A 27,957-nucleotide genomic window follows, 5' to 3' on the forward strand; every position below is an offset into this window, starting at 1 on the left:
AGAGGGTGAAACCATTCAAGCTCATTAGAAAGTAGGTAAATTGCCTGAAGTTCCGCCTCAGTAGATGACTTGCAGACCAATGGGGTATACTGGCACTTCCAATAGAGAGGTGCATCCGAAAACATGATGAGAAATCCGTTCATGGACTTCCTTGTAATCGGATCTTGAGCATAGTCACTATCTGAGTAGCAAATCAAATGATCCATTTTAGTTTCCGAAGTGTGTTGATAAATGATAGATTTGAAACGACTATGATAGAGGTAGTTTAAAACATGTTTCAACTGATCAACGACTAGACGATGAGGATACGTCGAAAAACGCGCTAAGTAATCAACAGCATAAGCAATATCAGGCCTTGTCATAACCGCGACGTATAATAAACAACCAATTTTGCGTCGAAAATCACTGACTGCCTTATTAAGCATCTCCTTAGTAGCTTCTAACGGATGTTCCGCAGTATCGAAGTAGAAATTTTGGACTTAACGGAGTAGCACAGCTTCTAGCAAAAGTAAGGTGAAGCTTCTCAACGAATTCTTCGATATAGGCAGACTGACATAGCTTAATCTTTTTCACACGACCATCCATTTTAAGATCAATCCCCAAAAACTTCTGTAAATTGGTCTTCTTATCAGGTTGGATCGTTTTAAGCTCATATTTACCAGATATATGTTTGTAAACTTTGTCCAGTATAGCTTTATTCGAAGCGCCAACAATAATGTCATCCACAAATAAACCAACAACGCAATCGACTTTTCCATTCCGATTCTTATGAATGTAGGTGGATGGAAAAGGGTGGGAACTTTCAAAATTAATTTTGGCCAAATGTTTCTGAATTTCCTTATGCCACAAATTGCCCGATTGCTTGAGACCATATAAAGCTTTGTTAAGCTTATAGACCACCCTCATGCCGGATGGCACTTTTGCATGCCTTGTGTGGGTAGAATACCCTTGAGGCTGATAAATGTACAATTCGGTATCAATAGGACTGTATAGATAAGCAGTTTTGACATCAAACTGAGCCATAAACCAATGCTGAGTAGCAATAAGAGCAAAAATCGCTCTCATGATCTCTGGTCGAAGAGTTGGAGAAAATGTAATTGAATATGTATTCTCCTTCTGGTGATCACCGCGAGCAACGAGACGTGCTTTGCGTCGACCATCAGATTTAACGGTAAAAACCCAACTTGTGGAGACGCAGCAATTCAAAATTTTCGGATCATCTGTAAGAATTGGATTGCGATCCCATGTGTTATGTATATGATGAGAGTGAAACTACGTCATCAATTGCTGCCTTCCATTTTGCAGCGTCCTTGCTGCACATCGCTTGTTTGTAACCTTTCGGATTAGCTGCGAGATAAATGTCGCTTAACAACACTTGAAAAATCCGTGGCTTCTTCCGAGCAACCATATAGGTACGCTCAGGAGCAGAAGATTCGCCAGGAGTGCTGTTAATCAACGGCACCGAGGAACGGGTGTCCCCATTCACAAGATCATCATAAGTATGTTTTCTTGATAAACGAGTTCCAGTCCTAAAAGGCTCTAAGGAAGAGAATTTGGACTTGTTCAAACGGCTTGAACCCTTCTCGGTCTTCACTTTTTCACCAGCAGAAGTCGCAGGAATCACTTGAAATGATATCTTATGGCCAGAGGATCCGGATTTGTCCGCCAAAGTATCATGAGGTGAAGTAACTTGAGGTAACTTAGAGTGATTGACTTCTCCATCCAATGACGAGTTGAGTAATGCTCGATCATCTTCATGTTCTGCTTGTAAAGGGATGTTAAGATGCCTGGTCGTAGTATGATGCTTGGACTCCGTGTGATTGTGTCCAGTTAGTCTCTGATAATCCTTTTCACCAGCATTTAAACTTGGTGAATCAGAAACTGCAAATTTCTCAGGTTCGACCACGGGCAACGGACGATTTAACGTGCTCAGTGCTTCCATATTTTCAGGAACTGTCACTCTGGAAGTAGCAAGATTGTTCGATTCCTTTCCACCGACAACAGGGTTGTCGTCAGTAGAAGTTGCAGTAGATCTCTCAGCTTTAACGTTCTCCTTAGGAGCTTGGGGCATTGAATGCTTCGCTCCCTTAATCTTACCAGCATGACCAACCATAGGTGAACGCTTCGCATTAGGAGCGGGCTTCGATGAAACTTTCTTGGGTTTAGTACCCTTGGCAGGCTTCTTAAAGTTTGGCTTCCTGTAATGCAGTTGAGGAGTTGAGTGATCTCCTGCATCCAAGTCGAAAAGCATAGTAGTTTCCGCTGTAGGCTTCTCGTCTGATGCTTGGATAGTCTGAGGTTCCTCTGAGTTTGAGACTTCACGTAAGTCGGCAGCGCTCTCAATATCATCAGAGTAGTCCTCAGACGTAGAAGAAGTAGTAGACAGTATGTCTGAATTATCATCTGAATCTGGCACCCAGTCAGAATCACTTTCGTAGTCATCGTCTGAACTGGATACAATTGGACTGCCAGCACGCAATGTGGGCTCTGTCACAATCGAATGATCATCATCTTCAGATAGCTCGGTCTGCATAGCAGCATCGTCGTAGAGCTTTCTGTCAACAGGAATAGATGACGCATTCTGACCTTCAGATAATCCAACAATACTCGGACCTCAGAAGAAATATCACTTGATGCATCATCAGCAGATAGATCGGCAAAAATCTCAATTCTTGGATCATAAAGTGACTGCAATGAATCATCCACGCGTGATTGAGGTGTAAGAAAATAGTCTGTATAAAGTACAGACGGGTTCATAAATTGAACATGGCGTGTATCCGTAAATGTACCGTAACGTGTGTCTCCTGGCGTATTCGGGATGAAGACTTGGCAACCAAAGGTTTCATTGCTCCATCCAAGATATATGCCCTGAACAGCCCTTTCCCCAAGCTTAGGTGTGTATTTCGGAGGGTAAGTAACCTCACAAAGTTCACCAAAGATATGCAAATCCTTAGTTTTGGGAGACATAAACTTGAGTTTAAGTGACGGACTGGTTCCAATATTATCATTCACGAGATTGTTCCTGACAAATACTGAATATAGCACAGCTTCCTTCCAAAAATTGTGAGAAACTTTACCAGAATGCAACATGGCACGCGCATCATTCATAATCGTTAAGTTCAAGCGTTCAGCAACACCATTAGACGCAGATGTATAACCGGAGGTAGTATGAAGCTTCAATTAACCTTCACGTTCTAATATGGTTTTCAATTCAGCATTTAAGTATTCAGTACCTTTATCTGAGGAAGATTTTATGCACTCTGTATCCTTCCTTGCTAAATTGGTTTGATACCCATCGAACKATATTTACTTCAAYTGCACGAGCAACATCACTCTTGTGTTTCATCATAAAAAACCGTTGTATACTTAGTATATTGGTCCTTAAAAGTAACAAAGCAACCCATTTCGCCAACACTCGTGTGCGTCTAGACAATGCAAACATCGGAATAAACAACATCAAAAGGAATAGGACGCAAGTAATAGTCTCTTGAACCCTCTATAGCATTTGCTCGTCTCTCGCCTTCGCTTCCATACAATCAACACAACCTTTGCTGAGCAATTCATCAAGTTCCTTTATTTCCTTTTTCGAAGCAGTAATCGTCCMWTGATTAATAGACTTTTTTTGATTAGCCTAAGGTTAGCATGAGCCAATTTAAGATGTAAGTTGTTTATATGCAATTGTCCTCCACCAATCATAAACTGATTAAAATCACCTGGTATATACCATAGCTTGTTAACTTGAACTAACTGAATACATTCAATCTCCAACATTGAGAACCTTTGAATAAGTCTGAGATTTGGTACCAAAATCGTGAAAGTAGGTCTGAATTCGGCATTCAGGGCAACGGTTGATATCGTCTTCTGAAAAGATAGTAGGAGCACCCTCATAATAGTGTAGGTAGAGTGTAAGAACATTTCCCATGTAATTAAAGATTATCCTACCGGAACCTTCCAATTTCTTTTGACTATCGTCATAACCAACAGAGAAAACTTTATCGTCCTTGCGGAAAGGCATGTAATCATGTAGCCATTCCCTATGACCTGTGAGACTAATGGCAGCGCCATTATCAATTAAGATAAAATCTCGAATGCCTCGGAGTATTCAAACTATCCATTGGCACGCTGCCTAGGACTTGTAACTCGGAGATATTAGTAGATTCATCGCTCAATTTGACATTATTCATATTCTCCTTCCTCTCATTCTTCTTGCCTTTGTTAGATTGATCCTTCTTCTGATGATCAGATCCATGCGAACGGTTATTATTCGGCGGCTCTTGTCTTTTCTTGTTTTTCGAAATGCTGGAATAACCTTGCTTGTTGGAAGTCACAAAGATTGACTTGGAAAGCGACTTCGAAACAATCGCAGCATTACGTTTAGACTTGACTTTTCTTTCGATCCATTTCTTAAATTCAACTAAGTCGTTTATTTCATCAAATTCTGAACAATTTCCTTTAATCGATTCAGCGACACCGGGTCTAAGATGGGCCAAAATATCTGTATCCCCGTGATAGCAACTACACCATTTTATAGATGTAATGACATTGTCAATGATGTTGACATAAACACTAAAGAGGCTTCTAATAATCATCATGCCTGATAACATCTAAAACATTCCTAAACCATCCTGATGTAATTCAATGTTTGTCACAATCGTAAGTTCCCAGAATAATAAGTAGGGCTTGCAGTATTCTATGAACAAATTCCATTTGCATAAGCAGCTCTATTCATCAATAGCAGAGTTTGGTAGTAATTCCATTTCTGACAAATTTCTGATTAATATATATGAGATCATCTCGTTAAGAATATCGAGTAGGAACAGCTTCCTTGACTCAAAATTGAGATAACAACAATTCACGCGCAGCAAAATATGATTTCACTTGAAAAGTAAACGAATCATTAAACATCTTTAGGCATCGAAATAATGTATCTGAAGCTCAGTTAAAAACCAGCTGATAAAGATAATATGAATGAGATTATGTAATCGATATGATCAGCGATCTACACAAATTTCTCAATCTGTTAACACTCATAACGGATCTTAGAAAATTTTCCCAGGAGGCATAACCTGAAAATATTTTCATCAAGCGAGAATTTTTCTTGAGAGAAATTCAGTAGACATAATAAAAAATTCCTTCTCGTAGAATTCTCAACTAAATTCAAAAGAAAAAAAGATGGCATACACATCTGCCTCTTCACAAAAATCACACAAATTGGTTATCCTGTCTGTGACGCCATGTTGGAGTTAAGAGAGACCTTATGAGTTACTCCCGGGCTTTAGCTATCAAACTCCTTCTTTAATAGAACTAATAAGAACCTAGCAGTCGGGGAGATTCAGACAATTGTAAGGTCGGTTACCTAAGTGGGTGGATATAAATGTACCAAGTGGTCTGTGTGATAATGTTAATGCCTTTAACATTCTAACAATTGTGTATGTATCACCATAGAAGAAAATGAATTTACTTCCTTTACTCTGTTACCATCAAAGTGGAGTCGAACTAGTTGTATTGCAAAATAGGCTATCGGGTCTCGTCCCTTCGTAGAAGAAACAAGTTATATAAAAAGAGGTAAAGTAAAGTAAAAATAAAAAGGAAAATAAAGTGAGGTAATCATACATAATAAAAAAAAAAGATTTAATTCTCAGAAACAGAATTATGATCGCGCATAATTATTTTTCTGCTGATTCCCTAACATACACAGTTAGTGCATTTTATCCAGGATTGTCTCTATTAGATATTATTCTAAATCTTCGTTATTTTAGAATAAGTTCAGATCTCAAAACAAATAAATCTAATGACATATAATAATAGATTACCTAATACTAGGTAATATTCTCATATGTCCGACAAGCTTATTCCGATGTAGCTCTTTCTTATTGTCCTTCGGGTCACTATCCTTTCAGTACGCTTTATTTCTTATTCACGCTTCTCATAAATTATTTCGGAAACTATTTATATCTTTCCGTGTTACCTAATCAGGTAAATGAATTCATTAATATTTTATCTGGCTTTAAACCAATATGCGCTTGGTTTGACCCCTTACAGAAAATGTAAGGGGTCTGCTTTGGTTTGAACCTAAATTACTAATTAGATTATGTAAGTATAAAGTGATTTGTGTGTTGGTTTTGAAGTGTTGAATCAAACCACTAAAAGATGAAATATTGTAGGTTGTAAAGTAATGTTTTTAGAATGTTATGATGTAATTTAAGTAAGTGTGGAAGTAATGTATAATGAAATAATCAACTAGTTTGTATTCACTAAGATATAGATAAATGCACCCCTTTGTATATGTTTATAATTTGAAGTATTGTTATATTTATTTTAATGATGTCGGAGTTAAGAGAGACCTTATGAGTTACTCCCGGGCTTTAGCTATCAAACTACTTCTTTAATAAAACTAATAAGAACCTAGCAGTCGGGGAGATTCAGACAATTGTAAGGTCGGTTACCTAAGTGGGTGGATATAAATGTACCAAGTGGTCTGTGTGATAATGTTAATGCCTTTAACATTCTAGCTATTGTGTATGTGTCACCATAGAAGAAAATGAATTTACTTCCTTTACTCTGTCACCATCAAGTGGAGTCGAACTAGTTGTATTGCAAAATTGTCGGAACCTATGAGTTATAATAATGTTTTATTGTCGGAACCTATGAGTTATAATAATGTTTTATATGTTAATAACGCATAAAGGTTCAACTGGTATTTGATTTATAATATGTGGATCAAATTAATGTTCAGACAGATATGAGAAATAATTCGCGGGGAAATTTTTCCTGTGAAATAAATTTCTCCCTAATCTACTTTCGGCTGAGAATGACCTATTCCACTTCTGCGGAAAAATATCTCTTATATGTATGTACTACTTTTTCCTTATATACTATGTGTCTCTTAGAAGGGATGACGACTTTATTGTGTAATTTGCAATACATATTCATATAAGGAAATCCATCTTGAAGTGAACCTTCAGCTGAAACCAAGAGTAACCTTCGGGTTCTTGCTGGATTACAAACGTGTTCGTAAGGACCCTATTTTGTTATGGGGGTCATTCTATGCAACAGAAGTCTTTTCTATATCCGAACTATATATGACCAATCTCGTTCATAACCTTGGGCATCTGCGCGCTCGGTAGTGCTACGGCACAGAGATATGTGAGCAATTAAGCAGATACAAATGTCACACGGGATTTATATACTCTGACAAAAATAGGCTATCGGGTCTCGTCCCTTCGTAGAAGAAACAAGTTATATAAAAAGAGGTAAAGTAAAGTAAAAATAAAAAGGAAAATAAAGTGAGGTAATCATACATAATATAAAAAAAAAGATTTAATTCTCAGAAACAGAATTATGATCGCGCATAATTATTTTTCTGCTGATTCCCTAACATACACAGTTAGTGCATTTTATCCAGGATTGTCTCTATTAGATATTATTCTAAATCTTCGTTATTTTAGAATAAGTTCAGATCTCAAAACAAATAAATCTAATGACATATAATAATAGATTACCTAATACTAGGTAATATTATCATATGTCCGACAAAAATTTATATGCCGCATGAGATATATACGCTTTGACCACATTCCGCCTTTGTTACCAATTATTTCATAATCGGTTTAGTCGACGTTTGAACTTTAGGAGGCAAATTTATATACCTTTTTCTTTATACATGTGTGCAAATTGTACTTCCTGGTGTGCGGATAACCAATATTTACGAACAAGTTTTGGTGAGTTAATGGAATGAGAAAATGCATATATTGCATAGGGTAAATCAACAATTAAAGAGGTTCATTCCCTTAGGCTTGCTTTCTAGCTTAAACTTGTAGGTTTCTCTGCGATTCAACCAAAAGTTCACATCAAAATGAATTTGTTTTCTAGAACGTAACAAAAAGGCGTTTCATTTGTTAAAAAGAAATGAATTGGTGCATACATTTAGGAGAAAATTTCCACTACATAGAATATATCATTCTAATTCGGGACTCATTACATTGATGAAATTTATATTAAATGTTAACCCACAAACCATTTGTTTGAATAATCTACACGCTGTATGCTAAGTACTGATAAACCTGATATTTACGCCAACCCCAATACATTTCACATTATTTGAAGTTATGTTGTCCATTTTCAGCGGACTATACATCATATCAACTTATATCAACAAATAAAACTATCATAAAAATAAGTCCAATTAGTGGATTAATGTAAATATGGGAAATCCAATTAAATGTATTAAAGAAATCCGATGAAACTCCGGGTTTGTAATAATATTTCAACTAAGGGACATTTTTTGACTAGTCACGGGGGACTACAAAAAAATACTATTTACCCACTTATAAAACATTTCGAATATATATTCTTTTATTATCAGCAATATACTAATAATCAACATTTGATAAACTTAAAACTATGTGGTAAAATATTTCAATCAGTTAAAAATTTTATATTGACCCGTTAGGAATGAGGGATTCTTTTCCTTAGTAAGAAAATAAATCATAATTTGGGATCTATCATTTTCCTTTTCATGGATTATAATCATAATTTTAAATAACAGCAACTATATAAACATATATACTATGAACATATTTAATTTCTTTGATGTTATTACAAATTACAATTTAGGTGAAAGTACCACCTCACATATATCAAAAAACCTCCTAGCCAGAATGTGTCACAACTTTTTGCAAAATATTTATACCAGGATAGAACCAGCTTTTAACCGAAATTATGCACCTACTGTTATATGTGTTATAATGATGGGTATACTTTCAAGTTTATTTAGGCATAACGATGACTTGGATGAAAGGAATATTAGAAAAATGTTAGAAAGAGATTCTCGAAACTCGACCAACATCTTTAGGCATAATTCAATCATAAGACAGTCAGAACTTAGTGCAGTTAAAAAAAAACTTGAATTCAAGTTTACAATATGCATAACTTTCTGCTTTATTATTATATCGTTAATATTGATGCTTTATATTAACATGAAAAACAAGGATAAATTGCAAAAACGGGCACAATTAACATTGCTTAAAGAATTGAACGAGAGATACGATGACATCGAAAAGCGCATTAATCAGACATTGTTTTCTAATAAACTTCAAGTGGATAAGACTTTGAACGAACATGAACAGCGGAATAATAAAGAATTTGTTATACAACAAAAAAAACTTCAACAATTCATATACGAAAACCGAAAGAAAGTTGAAATTACCGTTACAAAAAATATTGAACGCATTGAACAGATCAAAAGAGGATTCATTGATCTCTTAGAAACTGATGACGAATTAAAAGGAACGTTGAGAAGAATAAAAACACTTGAAAAATCAGTATCCAATGCCGAGGATCGGTTCGCAAAAAAGAATAAGGAAATGGATGAAAATGTCAGAAAGCTAAATACCACAATAAATAAATTGGAAGATAAATCAGAGAATGCAGCGCTAGAGGTGGATAAAAGTGTGGATATAGTTAAAGTAAATTGTTACAAAAGCAATATTCAATTGTTGAACTCCAAGATATTATTTGACACTGCATTATCAAAATTTGAGGTTGTTCAAGGTTCCATAAAAGAATTAATCACAGGAGGGCAACCAGAATCCTGTAACTCCACGAAATTTAAAGATAAGTCTTTTGATGATGCACAAAAAAGATTAGAAAGATGTCTTGAGGCATCATTGCAGGTTCGGAAGAAATTGGAAATGATTGAATGTAAACGGGATAATGAAATGAACAATTCACATACATTATCACTAGTTTTGGATGAGCATTCGTTAGATCCTCAGCCTGAGTTATCCAAGCAATCGTCTGAGGATTTTGGCTACTTCAAAATTTATTCTGATGCAAACGATCTTGTTATTTCCGATTTGAACGATCGAGTGAACAAGCTTGAAAGGTCAATCCAAGGCTCTAAAATACTCACGTCCAACCCCGTCTTATATGAGACATCGGAGAATTCTGGGAGCGAATGGATATCAGCAATTTACGGTATGCTGAATACTGATATTGTGATGCTTCAGTATCATGCCTTTGGGTTAGAAAGACTTGAAAGTTTGAATTTGTTTGAGGAGACGGGCCACAAACTAGGAAGCCAATATAAAATGATATCTGAATTTGTTAATATATGCAAAAGAGATTGTATCAAACTAATAAGTTCTATTAGGATTATAGTTCTGGAAAGCTATTTAGTCCAAAATCAGAATGATAATTACATTATCAAAGAGTGCAAGATTAAAATCACAGCATCATTGAGCGACATATTCGAATGGTTCAAAAAAAACGTGACGGAATCATCTGTCAGTGCTAAAGAAGGAAACTCTTTGCTTGAAATTTTAATACACTTTAGGAAGAGATTAACATCTGATCTTATTAACATGGCAACAGAATATCTTTCGTTATTTCGTCAACACTTAAATGATTTTCACACAATACACGATTCTCTTGGCACGTTGAAGAATGCATCTTTGTCCAGTAAAGAGAGTCAGGATTCATTCGATTCTGAAGTCTCAAATTTTATAGATGAGTCAGTTATATCAACATCTTCTTGGAGAGATGAATTTGATGAATCATTTAAACCTTTGAAATTGGCGCAAAGATGTCACGCTGGAGAGGCGAGCCGTTCGCATTGACAAAGAAAAGCCAACATTTAATCAAGAAAGTTTTAACAGAGGAAATATCCGAAATAAAAATCTCGATCTCGAAATTAATTGATATATAATTTTTGGTATATTTTTTTTTGCAGTGCCTCAAGAATGCTTTCTGATATCATAATCATATGATATGAAATCTTGACATTCGTACATTTAACTATACTTGGTCAAATATTTTATCTCTGATCAGAATATAGGAAGGTATTGCACATATATACACAAATCCGTTTAGGAATGAAATGTATTATATTATTAAAGAATAAAACTGTTCCACAGGATCAATATGCCGATGTATTCCAAGCAAGCGGATTTAGGCCTACCTTTCTTCCACTGCTGAAACATACAGCAATGAATGAAGAGCTTATATTGAAATTCTTGAAATCAAAAGAATTTATTAACGAATATAAAGCGCTTATAATAACATCCCAAAGATGTATAGAAACATTGGATATAATTATTAGAAAGCTTCGAACAGAAAAATTCTCTTGTTTGAATGATATTTTAAAGAAACCATCGTATACTGTTGGTCCAGCAACAGCTCGTGTTTTAAAACAACTTGGATTTAAAGATATAAGAGGGGGCGAGGAAGCGGGAAATGGAGCCATTCTTTCAGATATTATCATTAATGATGATATTTTCGACCACTCAGATTCTAGAAAGATATTATTTCTTACTGGTAAGATCAGAAAAGACACTATTCCCAAAAAACTTCGGGAAGCAGGATTTCAAATGAAGGAGCTTGTTTCTTATAAAACAGAGCCGTATGATGACATCATGAAGCGATATTGTGAGGTGCTAAGTACTTTAGATGAAATGGAGGATAATTGGCTTGTATTTTTCAGCCCGCAGGGGACCGAGGACATTTTAAACCGTTTACGTAACGATCCGACGCTACCATTTAATCTAGCCACAATAGGACCAACCACCGAGCACTTTTTACGGATGAAAGGAATAAAAACCGATGTTGTTTCGAAGAAACCTAATGCAAAAATGCTTTACGAATCCATTACCGAAGCATCGAAATACATATTTACACATCATTAATACTTATAAATTGAAGTAATACTTTTTTCATCGAGCACTTTATTTTAATCCTTGATGCATAGAATCATATTTATTACTTGTCCTGGAATATTAGACAAAAAATAGAAGATTCGGCTAAAATGTATGCACAACCTTGTTGAGCTCCGAAACAACAAGAACAGTTTCGGAACTGTTCTTGTAATCAAGCTCCATTTCAATGTTGAAGTTTGTTAGGTTATGAACTTCAATTCGTGGCAATTCTAATCTTCCAATTTGCAAAGGAATTAAAGTAAGTTCAGTCTCTAAAACATTTTTTGGTTTATGAGCGATATCAAGGGAGATCTCCTTCGTGAAATTCTGTTCACCGGCAATAAGCCACAACTGTTCATGCTCAGCAAAATTGAGCTGCAATTTAATCTTTTTTGGCGTTGAAGATGCCTGGAACCTTACCTTTTTCTCGCTATTATTAGGTTTCTGAAGGACAATAACGCGAAGTCGAAGAGTAACCTCGATTGGTTGGCAAACCAGGTATTGAAGCTTTTTCTGGAAGTCAAGCTCAACAATATTGATAATATTGATAACGGGTAACGGAACACTGATTATAAGTCTGTGCTGAATATCCGCTAGAATCTCATCATTAACTTTAAAAGTTTGGGAGTTTAAATCATGTACCAACTCAGCGATGGATTGTATGATTACGGAAAGATCCGTAGTATTTATTAACTTGAACACTTTCGAAAATTTAGAAAGATCATAATTCACCAATTCAACTCTCCCTGTCAGTCCATATAAATTATGCTTAAAATCCAATTTATCAAAAATTTCTTCACTTAAAACATTGAAATACCTAAGGAGATAGGGCTTCGATGCTTCAAGTTTTTCGTAATAGAGACTCTTGAAAATTTCAACAATTTCAGAATGTAGATCATTGTATTCAATCGATAAATTTAAAGATTCATCCTTTAAATTTGTTAAACGATAAAAAAAAGTGGATCCCTGATCGATATATGCAATAACATTCTTTGGAGAGTGCCATGTATCAATCTTTGTTTGGTAGTCATTTTTCGGAGAATCGAGACTCACCCTTTGCACCCTAACTGGATTGTCAACCATGACTGAATTTATGGTATAATTAGAAAATAGATTTGATGATTTAAAAATATCTTGGACAGAAACTGCAATCGAAAGAGAAGTTTCAAGGGATTTGCTGCAATATTTAGAATAACCATCTCCAAAAATGAAGTTACATCCCACAAATACCTTTGTGTTCGACACATCAGGAGGAAACATGTATGGGATATACAAGAGAATTTCATCGCCCTTGTTCATAATTTTATCACCGGAATATTTGAATGCCAACGCACCTCCTAAATTCTCGATGTCAAATTCAAGATTCAGTCTAATTCTGGAATTATCTTTGAACTGAATTACTGATAAGAGATAATCGGCATGTGATATCAATCGACTCTCATCAAACTGGTTTAAAATGAATTCAAATTTATTGAATGGATTATCTCCAACATGTACAACAAGTAATACTTGATCATTGTTCAGATATCTTGTTTTTGGAACACTAATGTCAATCATAGTATTGGAAAGGATGCGATCGCTTTTGATGAGTGAATTAATTTGGAACATTTTAACAGATTTAAAGATATGCTTTACCAAACATAACTTTCCAATATGAATTGTCATCTTCGTGGCGAAATATTCTCCAACTATGATCTTTTTCGATTTCAAGATACATGAGAATTTTGTTTTTAACATAAAATCTGTAGTCGAAAACTCAAGTGAACTTAAATAATGATCTTCATTTTGACACGGAGCATCGTCTTGCGAAGTTAATGAAAGAACAATACTATCTGCCTTTATATCAGATAACTTACTATCGAAATGCACAGAAATGGCATATATGTCTGGTGACACGCATTCTATTTCTGGATTAATGCTAATGTCAATAATATTATCATTTTCTATAATCAGAGGTTCAGATATATCACTGACAAGATTTCTGAATTGATCCAACATATTCTCCTGATTCATTGAAATCATTTCTAGATAGGAAACAAGCAAATCAGCGACAATAGAATGATCCGCCTTCTTTCTAAGTTTGCTCAAATTGTCGACGTAAACTTTGAGTAACGCCAAAGAAACAGAATTCCATCCGGATGATTTGTAAAATTGAAACGAGTTACTAATAACTTCCACGGAAGTTTCATAATCATTCATGCTATAGTATAACATCAGCGCAACTTCTGTTGACAATGTATCAACAGTATTCTGCTTATAAGGAGACTGCGAATACAACTTGATACATTCTTCTGTGATTTCAACAACATGCTGTTTGAACAGCTTCTCTGTCTTTATAAATTTCTCAATTTTCATGCTTATGACTTTATAAGGATGCATACTTTCACCGCTGCTAGAAGTAAATGAAATATCAGATAAACATCCTTTCATCTTGTAATTTTTTGAATTTCCTAGATTAGTTAATTCATCTTTTTCAAGAAATTTTAGGTCTCCGAGTACCTCATAGAGCTGATTTGGGACTTCCTCGTTCTTATCAAGAATGAATCTAAGCTTTTTGTCGCTGAAAAAGTCCTCAATCAGAAGAATACAAAATTCGCTCTTCTTGTTGCAGTCATAAATAGAGTTCAAAAAACTAAGTAGGAAATCTGCCAATTTTAAAGAATTTCTCATATATAGACCAATAGTCTTTACCGAATCGTTCATTAATATCTGTGATAACCTTTCATAAGCGTACGCTTTGATCTCGTACTTTGTAGTCATATATGTAGATGATCGAACATTCGATATCATGGAGCGGAGAGGTAAATCCTGGAAATCAACTCTTTCAAAGCCATCCTCCTTGTTGATATTACCAACAGATTGTAGAATCCGACTATAAAATTCAGCAGAATCCACAAACTGTCCAATTTTTAAAAATAAATCTGCACTTTTTCTAACTCCTAATAACTTTGGTCTTAAAGTGTGAAAATAATCCATTTTTGCGGATATAGATTCCATTATCCCAAGTTTGATCATGCTAACCAAACCATTCCAAATTTCACATTCCGCATCAGAATCACTGTAGCTCGACTTGATCTTGAAAGAATTTTGTAGCGTCATCTCAGGATCAGCGAAATCATTTCGTATTTTAGTCAAAATACTTGTTTTTAAAAACTTGTCAGCAGCAGAACGAAGAGATATGTTTTCATAAAGGATAATACAATAAGTCACCCTTGGATTCATGGACTTCACATTGTTTAGCCATTGTCTAATTATTGGTCTTACCTTAGACCTATACTCATCCACACTCGTGGTGGTTACGAAGATGAACTTCATAAAAACATCCTCTTCATTTATATTTGTGACTTTATTTGCCAAATCGTCTTCAACATATCTTAGCTGAACATTTTTAATTGTTCTAATTGAATCTGCAGGTTTATATTTCCAATAGAGACTGTTCAAATTCGTTTGCTTTTTGAACTTTTCGCCTAAAATGGCACTGAAAACTTGAAATGGGTCATAATACCCTACGGCTAGAGTCACGGATTGCGATAAATGATCCATCTCCTCAACAAATTTTTATAACAGTCCGGAGAAACGATGACTATCTTTTAAATAAAAGTATGGAATGAAGTACAGAAAATCTAGCCATAATTAACCTTAAACGACGCTAGAGAATATTATTTGCTAGTCGAAGATCATCTATTTAGCGTGGCCATAAAAAACAGGCCAAGAAAAAAAAGTCGTAAAAAAGAAAAGTTTCAGTAAACATTGCCAATTTTACATACTTCAACCTTAAAGTTTCAATTTACGATATTTTGTATCATATATTAATTAGTTGAAAGCATCCAGATATAAACTAAAGGGAAAGGAGACTTGCTTGAATTTAGTGAATTTGAGAGCATTTATTTTTGGAATTTCACGTAAAATATGTCGGGTATATCAAATAATGAGAAAAGAAAGCCCTCAAAAGATAATAAGGAGAAAGAAAGTCTGAGTGTAACACCATTTCTTGATAAGGCAAAGGAGGAGCTTTACGGACAAAAGGCTATAATTTCCGAACCATTTGATAATACCCTTTATTATAGAAACCCCGAATATTGGTCAACTCTAGCTAGAAGAGCAAATATACATCTCACAGAGTTCGAAGAGGACTCCGGTAGCGCAGGAACCTTAAGTTTAGTTACAAATGACAATCACGCTGATGGAAATATTATCAAGAGTTCAGGAAATAATGACTCGAAGAACAGAAATGTGGTCATCAATGGAAGTGGCGTATCTTCCAGCGATTTTCAATGGTACGAAAAATTGAAAGAGAGGTATAACAATTATGTGAGCTCCTCAAAAAAAGAAGAGAAAGAGTTTTATGAAAATTTGGATAAGGAATACAGGGTGGAAAGAGAAAAAATGCTTGTGATTAAGGAAGACGAAACTAAAATGAAGAAGCTCTCGCAGTTCATAAAACAGCTCAGGCTTGGAAAAGTCTTATCTGAAGGTGCAAACAGACATAAGAGTGAATCTGTTAAAGAAGAAGACATTCCTCAGACCGATGCAGAATCTTTAGCGCAAGGTATTGATGAGGGAGAAATAAGTAAAGCCGTCGGGGAGGAAAAGAAAGATCAGCAATATTCAGAGATCGTGAATATTCATTCTTCTAGTGAGGAAGAAAACATGTCAGATATAAACCAGACTGATGATGAACAAGATGATGGAACTTACAGCAATGATAAAGAAGATAACGTAGCTGATGCTACATCAGTGAATACACCATCAGAAGAGGAATCAGACGAACTTAATAATAGTGGTAATTGCAGCGAAGGTGGCAACAGAAATTATGCATACTCCGAACAAGAGGATAACTCGGAAAATAAGACTGAATCAGGAGAACCTAGTAGAGAAGATTCCGAAGAAGAAGATTTCGAGTACTTACAGAATGAGGAATCTTGGCCACCAAGAATCTCTGTTGTTCCCCATGAGGAAGTTGACGAACAACATGAATCTAGGGGCTCCAGTAACTGCCCGGTAAGCGGAACATCTGAGGAATCACGGATATCTGATATAGATGTATCCATATCCGAATCTGAAGCAGATATCGGAAATTCATCGGATCAAGCTAATAATGATGAAGGCTCATCCGAAGAAAGTACAAGAAACTCGGTAGTGGATTCTGGAATAGCAACAGAGCGAGCATATGAAATACAATTGGAAGAACACTCTAATGAATCTGACGGATCTTTAGGAGAAAGCACTTCTTATGGTTCGGAAGTAGCAGATGTTAACGGAAATACCATGGACAATGCAATAGCAATTGATAGTGAAGACGAATCAGATAGTGTTGAACAGGAGGAAAATGAAAACTTTAATGAGAATCCAAAAACAAATATTCAGCCGGAAATAAACTCCACATTCACAGATAATAATTACGCAGATATTATTGAAAATGCCAATTCAACGGGCGACGCTTCAACCGAAAGTTATTGGATGCATATTGCAAGGTTGACGCAAGAAAGCGAAAATGTTCCGGAAATCGATGATGTGCATCGTAGATATGCACCAGAAGAGTCAGAAAACTATGATGATGATGTGATTAACAGCGATGAATCAGAAGCCGATAAAACAGGCTATATACACGTTGCACCCTCCGATTCGGAATCGGAGTCCGAAAAGGATACAACACAGCGGAATTTATTGAACGAAAACCAGAAAGTTGATGCTAATGCTACATTTGAGTCTAGTTCATTAGATCCCCAACTTTTTGAAACTGCTGTTGAAGATATAAACACACATTTGATTGATAACAGTACGACAGAGCAAAATGCAAACTTGGGTGATGAATTTGAGTCTGGGCAAAAGCACCCCGATTTTGAAAAGTTGATAATACCAGAAAATACAAAAGATAAGGTTTCTCGTACCTTGGATAACCAAACGGCTATTGAGTCGCAAAAAACTGCGTCTGGTGCATCTGTAAAATCAGTGGCGATTGGAGACAATGATAAGCCAAGCACTCCAGAGTACGTTCCTCCTCCTCTGAAAATACCAACACCACAGCCTGCGAAGCTTAATCCATCCCTATTAGATTTGCTCGACCAATCAATAACTATTCACAATAAAAACTCTGCTGGAAGCGTAACTGAAAATGATGAAGATGTTATAGTGGATGAAGGAACCGGCAAAGAATCATCAACACGTGACACGAATGTTACATTGTTACCCAGAAAAATATGGGAAGACAAGGCTATTTCACCGAATAATGCAGATTCTCATATGGAAGAAAATGACACCGTAGAGCAAACTTCTGAGATTCTATACAAGGATGAAGTAGCAAAAGCTCCTGTGTCAAATGATCGGAAGGATCTTGTTGGAAGAGAGAAACATGGAAAAGAGTCAGATGCTTTAGGAAATCCCAACAATCTAGAAAATCATGAAAATACTAGTGAGGGAAGCATTGGTGCATTATCCGAATCATCAATGATCATGTCAAGAACTGAAGAAGAAGACGACACAGCTTACGTCACCGCTCTCTATAACGAAACATTAGCAACGGACTCGCCCGAGGTGATACCTGCGAACCGCACAGTTTACATATCTAACGACAGCAGCGATAATGGGGAGAACGATACTTCAGATGCATCAGCAAATGAATCCTTGATAAGGGAGGAGGAGTCTGAGAAAAGTTCAGTGGTTAAAGAATTACAATCTACTTCTTTGAGTAACGAAGAGTCCGAAAATGGTCAAGAAATCGTGCCTGATGTTGAAAAGGATGCTGACGAGGCAAATGTGGACCAGATAGGTAATACGTCAGGGAGGTTGGAGGAAAAAGTTGAGAGTAACGAACTTCACACTAGCGAAGCAAAGAAAAGAAGCTTAGAGAATGAAAATGATGAGGAGGAAGAAGATTCTTCACTGGGCATCAAAATAAGGCGTATTTTATCTTTTGGATGGCTGAAGAGTGGAAGTAAATTGAAGAAATTGAAGACAGTGGATCAAATAGTTGATGGGGATTCCGCTCTATATGATAAGTTTAGTGAACAATCCAAGAAAACTCTAGCTGCTCAATTGGATAACAGAGACTCCGGGAGTGATGGGCAGAAATCTATCTCGAATAGCACCGAAAAGCCCACCGCAATGAAATTAATTCATGCTGCTGAATCATTTGCAAATGATGCAATAATGTCATCAAGTTCTCTAGATTTATTGGCCGGGAACGATGATGCAAATTCAGTTCACAAATCAGCAGGTACTGAATCAGTGAAATCTGGAGAAGGAAGCATTTCTGAGGCATCTGCTGATATAAACATTGCAAATGCTGGCAAAATTTCTGGGACAATTAAAGATGAAAGCATTAAGGGCGATTTGGGAGATGAGGCTGCATCCTCTGAGCTAAATGATATCAATGATAACCATTCAAGTGACGAATCCAATACGAAACTAGGGTCACAGCCTGCACTTAATTCTCAAAAAATGGAGATGAACAGTGTGGTTGCCGCTGATACGTCATTCACTGATGAGGATAAAAATGTGAAAGGGGAATCCATAGATGTGCTCTCTGATAATACAGATGATGTTGCTGTCGATGGAGACATAAATAAAGCAGGAAGGGAAGAGGCTGAAAATAGTTTTCGGAAGGAGACTAAAATACAGGAATCTTTGAAATCGGCGGCATCACAAATACAGTCTGCATGGAAAGGAATTAAGAATTTTGTGTCTACATCAGATGAATTAACAGGTGGGGATGAAATACAAATAAACAGAGAAGAAGACATAGAAACACATAGAGAAGAGCCTGAACCTGAGGAAGCAGAGATTGTTGAAAAAGAATCAAAGAAAACGGTAGAAAAAGAAAACGTGCAGGATATAATGGAAACAAATGACATATCTAACGAAACGGCAGTTGCGTGGGCAAACAATGATGGCCACAATGATGAAGATAATGAAAAGGAAACATTAAATAATGGCGACGATGATAGTAAAGTGACACATGATAGTTCAACCTTAGACAATCCACTAAATGAAGATGATGATACGGTAATCAAGAATAATATTGAAACCCATGTCAGTACAGAGAATCAGGGGAAATTATCAAACAAAGTATCCGGCGTTGAAAGCTTTAAAGGTGAGAGTGATGAAACTGGTAAAGTGAAGCTCACTGATACGCAGGAAGAAAATAATGGAGAAGAAGATGTTCCAACTTTAGAAGTCAGAAGTCATGAATTAGAAAGAGCAGATGAAAAGTATGGCAAAGAAATTGTTATTTCTAATGGTTCGGAAACAAAAAATGAAACCACTGTCAACAAAGACCATGTGACAAACTTTGAAAAGATGAAACAAGGAGGGCTATTGTCGAAGATTCGAACGATACTTTCCAAAGGACCATCTAACAATGGAGGGGCTGTTGAAACGTCATCAAATCCACAGGACTCTAGTGATTTTCTCAAATTGAAAGTAGACGAGGATCTGGATGATAACGAGATCCTGGCAAAATCAGCTCCGGATTTACTTGACTCTAAAGAGCAACCTTTAAATGATATCGAGACAATTGTGGTTCAACCTGAGAGTACGAAGACAGATCAAACGGACAAAATTTCTGGTAAAGATGCTGTTGAGACCATCGAGGTGAAACCCGAGAACAAAATCCCGACGCCTTCAATTATAGACGAGGAGGTTCCTCAAACAATTGTTGTCCATCCAGAGAAAAATCTTGAGACAAATTTAAAGGAAGAATTTCAGTCTGATTCTTCAAGGATCCAAATTGTCCCTTCTTTACCCCCTGCATCAAACTCTGACATTGAAGAGAACCAAGAAATTAGGGTCCGGAAGAGAGGAAGATCTGTTGGGAGGGATTCAAGTGTTGAAAGTTCCGAGAATAAACAAAGACGCTTATCGGATGGTCGAACTGATAGTGTTAGTCGCAGAACAAGATCCCGATCAAAATCACCAAGAAGGCGCGATCTTGCCTATCGCGGACCTTCTATTAGGCGGGCCAGTGGTGGAAGTGGAATATCGACAAGAAGTGGAAGGGTTTTATCATACGACTCTGCTCAAATTGAAACTAACGATCCATCTGAAGGTGCGACATTGACACCAAAACAAGAAGCGGAGTTGCCTCGTGGAATTAGGAATCTAGTCGAGGAGGCTGAATATTTTATAGAAGAAGATTCAGGGAAGGAAGATGCCAAGACCTCAAAATCAATCCCGGAACTTTCAAAGGATGCCATAGATACTGCTAAAACATCTGATAGTGAAAATTTAAAACCTCACCTTGACTTTAAGGGTTCTTATTTGGTGAAACAAAAGGAGGATGATGAAGAGCGCATAACTACAGACGATGATCATAATAAGTCGAAAACAGATGCGGAGGAAAACATTGATACTTCAATTGCAGCGAGACTTAAGTCAAATAGATTACTTAGGGGAAGAGCCAGCAAGGCTGCTATGGCGACGAGAGCCAATCACTTAAAGCAAAGCTCCTCTATAACTTCGGAAAATGTTGGCGATACAGAACGACGTCACAGAATTTCCTTTAAGAATGTGGTTAGAAAAAGAAGAACGAGAATAAGAAAGAGAAGGACAAGAGCAAAAGGTAGGAATGTCAGAAGAAGGAAGTTATGATTTACTTTTTAAGAGGGCTATATAACGTAATAAGATTAGAATTTAAATATGCTTTCGATTTTTAAATAATATGATATAATTCTATTAGTAGAGAGCAGCGAACTAAAATACACAAAGTCATATTAGATTATAAAAGACCTCAATAGCCTTCATCTTTTTCTTCATCTTCTTCATCACCACCGTCATCCACTAAAGTTTTACCACTTTTCGCCAGCTTTGCTTCCTCATCTGCGACAGCCTCACATGCATCCACCCAGTCTGAATAAACATCTATTGGCTCTGAGAGAGAGTTAATGGGACTTTGAAACGATTGTCCACAAACTTTGCAAAGTAAGATTCCAATATCCGACTTTTTATCCATTGTACATGACACCGATCTTTCATGATTACAGAACAAACAGGTAAACTGAGTATCCAGCTTCTGTCTGAGCTTTTTGACTGGCTTTCTGGTAGTTTTCTTTCTTCTTCCCTATAACAACGCAAAACCTTGTGTTAGTAGAACCCCATACTAAAATCATACTAAACGCAAAATACTACTTACCATTATGTGTTAATGTTTATTGATATTGGATATTGTATATGAGAAGCTACACACAGTTGAAAGAGATGAATATAGTACAAATGGAAGAAATACGTTTTTTTGCCTAATGATCCTCCGTACACAACAAAAATGTATTCGTCGCGTCGGAAGTGCAATTCTAGTCTATATCATTCTACTGATTCTTCTAAGAAGGATGGAGGATAGAAAAAAAAAAAAATTCAAGAGATTTTGATGTAAAACCTAAAAGAAAATTTTTCCTCGATCTCCAGGATTTCCAAGATTGTTCAGTATATTAAAGAATATAAATAAGGTGTCTACGTTAAAATAAACACAAAAATGCCCGCTAAAAAAGGCTCTAAGAGAGTTAGAAAGGTTAAGTTGGTCAAGACTAAGGTGCGTACTAAAGAAAGTCCTGAAGTCAAGGAAAACACCACTTTGAAAGAAAACTTGGAAGATGATAATGAATCTTCAATCAGAGTTGCAGAAAAGATAGTGGACAAAGCTGTTTTGGAACTAAGCAAATGGAACGATCGTAAGCTACAGAAGGAACAGGATAAATCAGGCAAACTAGCACTTTTTGATGAAGATTCCAAGGATCTTTGCTTGTATCTTCAGGCTACAAGCTTGAAGTTCTTTGCGAAGAAGCAGTCGTTGAAACCGAAAGGGATCAGACTTGAACATTCCATTAATAATTTAGATTTAGATGATGGTGAGCCATTCAAGGTTTGTGTGTTTGTGAAGGATAATACTATTGACGAATCTCTTTTAGAAAAAATAGAGGCTGAAAATATCCCTCATCTTGAAAAGATTATTCCAGCTAAAGAATTGAAAACCACATATAAGAGTTTTGAAGCCCGTAGAAAGCTATGGGAGAAGTATGACTTATTTTTAAGTGATGATTATTTGATTACAACTCTTCCAAAGCTTTTGGGAAAAAGATTTTATGGGTCAGCAAAATTCCCAATACCAATAAAAGTTTATTCTAAGGATAAGACCGCTGTCTCCGTACAGACTTTAAAAAATCAAATATTGAAGGTGCTCCATAGCACCTACTTTATTCCGCCAATGGGAGTGAATATTTCTTTGAAACTTGGAAGCTTGAAACAAGATAGGAAGAACTTACATGACAATTTAAACACAATTATAAATTATCTTTCGAGATTTCCAATACGTATACTTCAACTAAAATTGGAAACGTCTCCAAGCATTCCAATTTACGTGAACCGTGAAGTTCATAGCGACGAAGATGTGATTGGTGGAAAGCTTCCAGTTGGAAAGGACACTGAGCCGGTTCTTGAGAAAGATGATAGTGATGAACTATCTTTGTATGAACGGGGATTAATAGAACTAGCGTTTGATGAAGAGGAGGCACGAAAAGTTATTGATTCTAAGAGAGCTAAGCATAAAAAGAGAAAGTATGTTGAAGAGGAGGGTTCATCTTCACAAGATCTGGGAAAGAAGATTGAGGTCTAATAATTCAGCAATGTAATAAAATATTTGAAATAATAAATGTGAGGAAAAAGATAGTTGTGAAAAAGTGTGATATCGTAGAAATGTGAGGTAACCGATTTAGTGAATGGTACCCAAATTTAGAGTGAAGCCAATTAATTTGTGTAAGGATGATATGTTGACTAGCTAGATACCGATTCCTGGTGTGTGAAGTTGCAAAACTCAGTGACACGAATAATGATCGATAATGATATCAATATGGAAAATACTGTCAACTTATGATACAGTCAATATTAAATTAAAAATATATACCAGCTTGTCTTTTTTAAACTTTTTCAAGAAAAAAAAGGAAGTATTTGTTACATAGTATAGTTTTAGCAAGACTCAGATATCTCTTTTTACAAGTGGGATTCTCTCTGTGTGCTCTTGTTCGAAATTCTAAAAATCCGCGAAATCCGACACTAAACCGAGATTATTTTTTTTTTTTGATCGGTAGACACTTTACAAATTTCTATCCTTGAATTGCATGCGTAGATCGCATTTCAGATCCTGATTAATAAAGGTCACCATTGAGAACGGCTAGTAACACTGAAGCTATATACATGGAATACCTTTCCATATTAATTTCAGAGAAATTCATAACACACAACAATTACTTCTTATGAATGAAACTGAGGATTACCGCTATACCTTGAATGATAACGATATCAATGAAAATTTTGTGTGTCCATATAATGATAGAAAAGTGATTGATAGTTCTGCAGATACCCTGCAAAAGTCTGCAGAACAAATTTCAAGGAAGATATACGGCCTAGAGCCCTATTCCATAAAGAGGACGTCACTCTCTAACGAGAATATCGTGGCCATTTTTCATCACAATCAACAAATATACATTTTTCGGGTATCATACGCTCTGAGAATTAGTAAGGACGGAGTTAAAAAAGTTCACAGTTTTGGCGAAGATATTTTAAAGGTTAAGTACTTAAGGCATACTCGTGTATTTCTGATCTACTGTGAAAAATCAGACACAATATTTCTTTCACTGGATTTTGATTATACAATCCCTCCCAACAGTTCAGTCAAAAGAAAAATAAGGACTGATGTCGTTGTGGGACCATCTTATTTTGAAATCATAGGATATCAAGCTAATTATTGTACATGGAGTGACATGATTTACAAAGCTACAAGAACTACAGTGAATTCGATAACCAATATCTACTTAAATGAGAAAAATTGCGGCTTTGAGGCATATTATGTTTCTCCAGAGCAGAATGCTGAGGACAAGTTAATGTGTACATACATAACAAAGAAAGGAACTACCAATACGGAAAGCAAGATGTCGATTATTGAGCCGTGTGCAAAAGTGATTACAAAGGTGACAGACTCTATTTTTGCTATAGGGGGCAGCCATTTGTTCATAGTCGATCTGCTTAAAAAGACTCAAAGAGAAATTCCACGGATTAAAGCTATAGTTTCGATTTGCGCATTAAATAGTTCTAAGATATTAGTATGTGACGTGGAATCTCAGTATTATGTTGTCGATGTTGACAATTTCACAAGAAGGTTGCTTGTAGGCCATATTTCTTCTATGGAAAGCATGCATTTGTTTGGAACAGAAATATTGGCCTGGAACCCAATTTTTGGAGGCCATCACCAACCATACTTTTTAAATGTGGATTATGATGCTGGAACAATTGAATACAGGTGTGTTCTACCAACACATGAAGAAGAAGTTCCAACTCTCAGTAATATCACTGAATTTGGCGATATGCGTACAATTTTTTCTAAGGGGAGACAGGTAACACTGATAGAGGATTGCTGGCATTCTCATTATTTACTTGCTCAAAAAGGGCCTGCATGTGTTGTCAGTGAAATTAATATTGAGGCACAATCGATCTGTCTTGGAATTTTTGATGGGAAGGTTTTAGTTTTCGAGAATCAAACTGAACACACATTTTTTGGGGTGACCTGTGATGAAGAGCCAAGTGTCACTTTTCAAATCAAAATTAGACATCATTCGAAAAGAGATAACATTTTGAAAATATCAGGTCACTTATGTGTGTCAAGATATTCAATTTCTTGGTTGACGATGGAATCTGAAGATTCTTTTTATCTTGAACATTTGGTTAGATTTGACAAATCGATTGAGCTTTTTGATACTCAAGATAACTCCTTTTTGGCGCTATGTCAGAAAACGATATATATGGGAATTTACAATGGAAGTTGTACAACAGTATATAGTATTCCATTCTTTTCGGAAATCGAACGTTTAAAAATAATCAAAGTGACAGATAACAACATTCAAGCACTAGTAAGTTATTCTTCGAAACATGCAATCGATCATGTTATATTCAACAAAAATATGAAATATTGCAGGCATCAGCAATTTTATCTTCCGACGAGTGCGATGGACATCATTGCGTTGAACCAAACGGTAATTGTGATAAGTGGATTTGATAAAAAAATATATGTTTTTCTCATGAATAAGCAGGAGGCATATCTAATACAACCTATGACAACCCGTTTAGAGAGTCTAATGAAAATAAGCGACGACATATTTATCGGAGTACATTCAACGGGGTCGTACTGCTTTAGTTTACTAATGGGAGAGATACAGTGGTTACAGAATTTTCCTATCTTGGGAATTTCAAACATCATTCAGGCTTTAAAAGTTGGCGGTAGGCAAAGTAATAAAGTGGCATACCTAAATGCTTTCTCTCAGTTGAAATTCGTGGGAGTGTCGACATCTATACACGCAATGTTGGGATTTATGAGATACAATTGCTCTAGAATTTACATAACTCATTCAGATACAAAGAGTTTCATCCTATTGGGTCATGATGATGGGCGACTACTTCTTTTGGATTACGATACATTAGAGTTGATATCATCTAAATTTATCGATAATTATATTGATTTTAATATTATCCGGGACCGTGGTGAACCTGCATGTGAAATGTTGATGGATGTATATGTACTGGCCATTTCAAAGAGAAATAATACTGAATTGGTTGAACTCTTTAGGATCGACTTGAATGGTCATTGGATCGGAGTAGCACACCAGCGAGGAATAAACATGTTTAATAAATTTATTGGCAATACCGAAGTAAACCCTGTTATTGCAAATTCGGAAATGGTCTACTTTTCTACTCTGACTGATGAAATTTGGGCAATTCAACTATTTTATGATTACAATATTTCTGTTTCGAAGGTTTATGAAATGTCAGCAGCCTTTTTTGACCTTCAAGAAATTTTGAACCGTGATGCTTTATATCCTGGTTTGACAGACTGGATAGCAGAACGGAGATTACTATATCGTATGATGAGCACGGATGAAAGCGATGATATTGAATTTGCCAGAAAGTTTCTTCATTTGTTCGAAAGTGCCAATGAATACAATTGGCCAACTGAAAATAAATACAATTCAGACCGTACTTCTGATATAGAATCGTTCGAAACAAACCATTTCTTCAGAGAAGATGGTAGACTATACTCCGCCACGCAACACTTTTTTGAAGTTAAAAGGACGTCAGGACGTAGGCTTTTGGTCACACTGAAGGAAATAGAAGATATAGGTAAGGACAGATCTAATTATATATAAAATAAAATGATTGAAAGATAATCTATTAGATGCGTATCGCACAGACTTGTTTTGTAATTGTATATGTATATATTTTTAGTTCGGAAGTTTTTAATTTTCTGTTAGATTTTCTTTGCGAAAAAACATGCACGCACGTTTCATCATTAGATGTGTAGCTTGACCACACGCCAATTGAACTTAAAAATGATAAAAGTGAGGGAAGATTTCTTATCATGCCAACAAATTCAATTATAATACCCGGTGAAGGATATTTGGAACCCGATTGTGTGAAGTTGCTAGATGAGCTTCTTGGTTTGATCAAATCTATCATTCCCGAGGGGGAAAGCATCAAGGTATCGAAATTGCCTTTTTTCAATAGAATAATCCTTGTGTTTTCACAGATTCAATATGCTCAGCAGATACATGACTTATTGCAGGATGTTGGTATTGAAAGTTTTTATGCGTTACGAAATAACGAGGTTGATGATCAAGAATCGGAATTATTAAGTACCGGGAAGATCGAAAATATTAGTGAAGTGGAGCCAGTGAACTCCAGAATGCCAATTAAAGGGAGAAATAGATTAGAACCACCACCAAACACAATACAACTTAAATCACCACCGGCATCACCATATTTAGGGTGGGTTAATGAAGCTGAGGACCCTCCTGACGAAATGACAGTGACAGATCCAAGATCGTTAGCAGATATATTATACGAACCATCTGAATGCAAACCGGATGAGTTGCGAAGGGTATTCAGTAGAAGAGGAAGTATAAACAGATTCTCTGATGATGAAGAATTAGAAGATTTCGATCTTGGGGAAGGCGAAAACGACGTTGAAAATGTAACTGTATACGGCAAAGATCACAATCTTTCCGCTGGAAAAAAGTCTCGAAACATGAAGCCTATTAATATAGGCACAAACCGATCGGACAAGAATATTCCTGTGCTGATGATAGGGAATGAGGAAGCAGAGCATTTAAGGGCGGTGTCGAAAAAGTTGGAGAGTGCTAACCATCAGGAGACAGATTTATGATGTATGACGAACACTACAAATATAAAATACAAAAAAAAACTTGCATTTTCCCTGATGAATAATCCCATA

At 36.1% G+C, this 27,957-nt stretch overlaps 9 protein-coding genes across 9 annotated transcripts; 6 read left to right on the top strand and 3 right to left on the bottom strand.

The window, feature by feature from the left end:
• Positions 1-3,757: 3,757 nt before the first annotated feature.
• Positions 3,758-4,592, bottom strand: BRETT_000222 (uncharacterized protein; the record flags this gene model as incomplete). Its single annotated transcript, XM_041278792.1, is given in 2 exon segments — positions 3,758-4,092; positions 4,109-4,592. 2 exon segments carry the CDS (start codon positions 4,590-4,592, stop codon positions 3,758-3,760), a joined length of 819 nt encoding a protein of 272 aa, XP_041137006.1.
• Positions 4,593-8,978: 4,386 nt separating this feature from the next.
• Positions 8,979-10,619, top strand: BRETT_000223 (uncharacterized protein; the record flags this gene model as incomplete). The annotated part of the gene is made up of 1 exon (XM_041278793.1): positions 8,979-10,619. The coding sequence occupies one exon, from the start codon at positions 8,979-8,981 to the stop codon at positions 10,617-10,619; it is 1,641 nt and encodes a 546-aa protein (XP_041137007.1).
• A 369-nt stretch (positions 10,620-10,988) lies between these two features.
• Positions 10,989-11,684, top strand: BRETT_000224 (uncharacterized protein; the record flags this gene model as incomplete). The annotated part of the gene is made up of 1 exon (XM_041278794.1): positions 10,989-11,684. One exon carries the CDS (start codon positions 10,989-10,991, stop codon positions 11,682-11,684), a length of 696 nt encoding a protein of 231 aa, XP_041137008.1.
• A 114-nt stretch (positions 11,685-11,798) lies between these two features.
• On the bottom strand, positions 11,799-15,236 carry BRETT_000225 (uncharacterized protein; the record flags this gene model as incomplete). Its single annotated transcript, XM_041278795.1, has 1 exon — positions 11,799-15,236. One exon carries the CDS (start codon positions 15,234-15,236, stop codon positions 11,799-11,801), a length of 3,438 nt encoding a protein of 1,145 aa, XP_041137009.1.
• A 366-nt stretch (positions 15,237-15,602) lies between these two features.
• BRETT_000226 (uncharacterized protein) lies at positions 15,603-21,281 on the top strand (the record flags this gene model as incomplete). The annotated part of the gene is made up of 1 exon (XM_041278796.1): positions 15,603-21,281. The coding sequence occupies one exon, from the start codon at positions 15,603-15,605 to the stop codon at positions 21,279-21,281; it is 5,679 nt and encodes a 1,892-aa protein (XP_041137010.1).
• Positions 21,282-21,420: 139 nt separating this feature from the next.
• On the bottom strand, positions 21,421-21,825 carry ELF1 (AAA ATPase Elf1; the record flags this gene model as incomplete). The annotated part of the gene is made up of 2 exons (XM_041278797.1): positions 21,421-21,750; positions 21,823-21,825. 2 exons carry the CDS (start codon positions 21,823-21,825, stop codon positions 21,421-21,423), a joined length of 333 nt encoding a protein of 110 aa, XP_041137011.1.
• A 333-nt stretch (positions 21,826-22,158) lies between these two features.
• BRETT_000228 (uncharacterized protein) lies at positions 22,159-23,295 on the top strand (the record flags this gene model as incomplete). The annotated part of the gene is made up of 1 exon (XM_041278798.1): positions 22,159-23,295. The coding sequence occupies one exon, from the start codon at positions 22,159-22,161 to the stop codon at positions 23,293-23,295; it is 1,137 nt and encodes a 378-aa protein (XP_041137012.1).
• Positions 23,296-23,932: 637 nt separating this feature from the next.
• Positions 23,933-26,872, top strand: BRETT_000229 (uncharacterized protein; the record flags this gene model as incomplete). The annotated part of the gene is made up of 1 exon (XM_041278799.1): positions 23,933-26,872. One exon carries the CDS (start codon positions 23,933-23,935, stop codon positions 26,870-26,872), a length of 2,940 nt encoding a protein of 979 aa, XP_041137013.1.
• Positions 26,873-27,084: 212 nt separating this feature from the next.
• Positions 27,085-27,888, top strand: BRETT_000230 (uncharacterized protein; the record flags this gene model as incomplete). The annotated part of the gene is made up of 1 exon (XM_041278800.1): positions 27,085-27,888. One exon carries the CDS (start codon positions 27,085-27,087, stop codon positions 27,886-27,888), a length of 804 nt encoding a protein of 267 aa, XP_041137014.1.
• Positions 27,889-27,957: the final 69 nt, after the last annotated feature.

The sequence above is a fragment of the Brettanomyces bruxellensis genome, chromosome 8 (genome assembly GCF_011074885.1).
Source record: "Brettanomyces bruxellensis chromosome 8, complete sequence".
Lineage (NCBI taxonomy): Eukaryota > Fungi > Ascomycota > Pichiomycetes > Pichiales > Pichiaceae > Brettanomyces > Brettanomyces bruxellensis.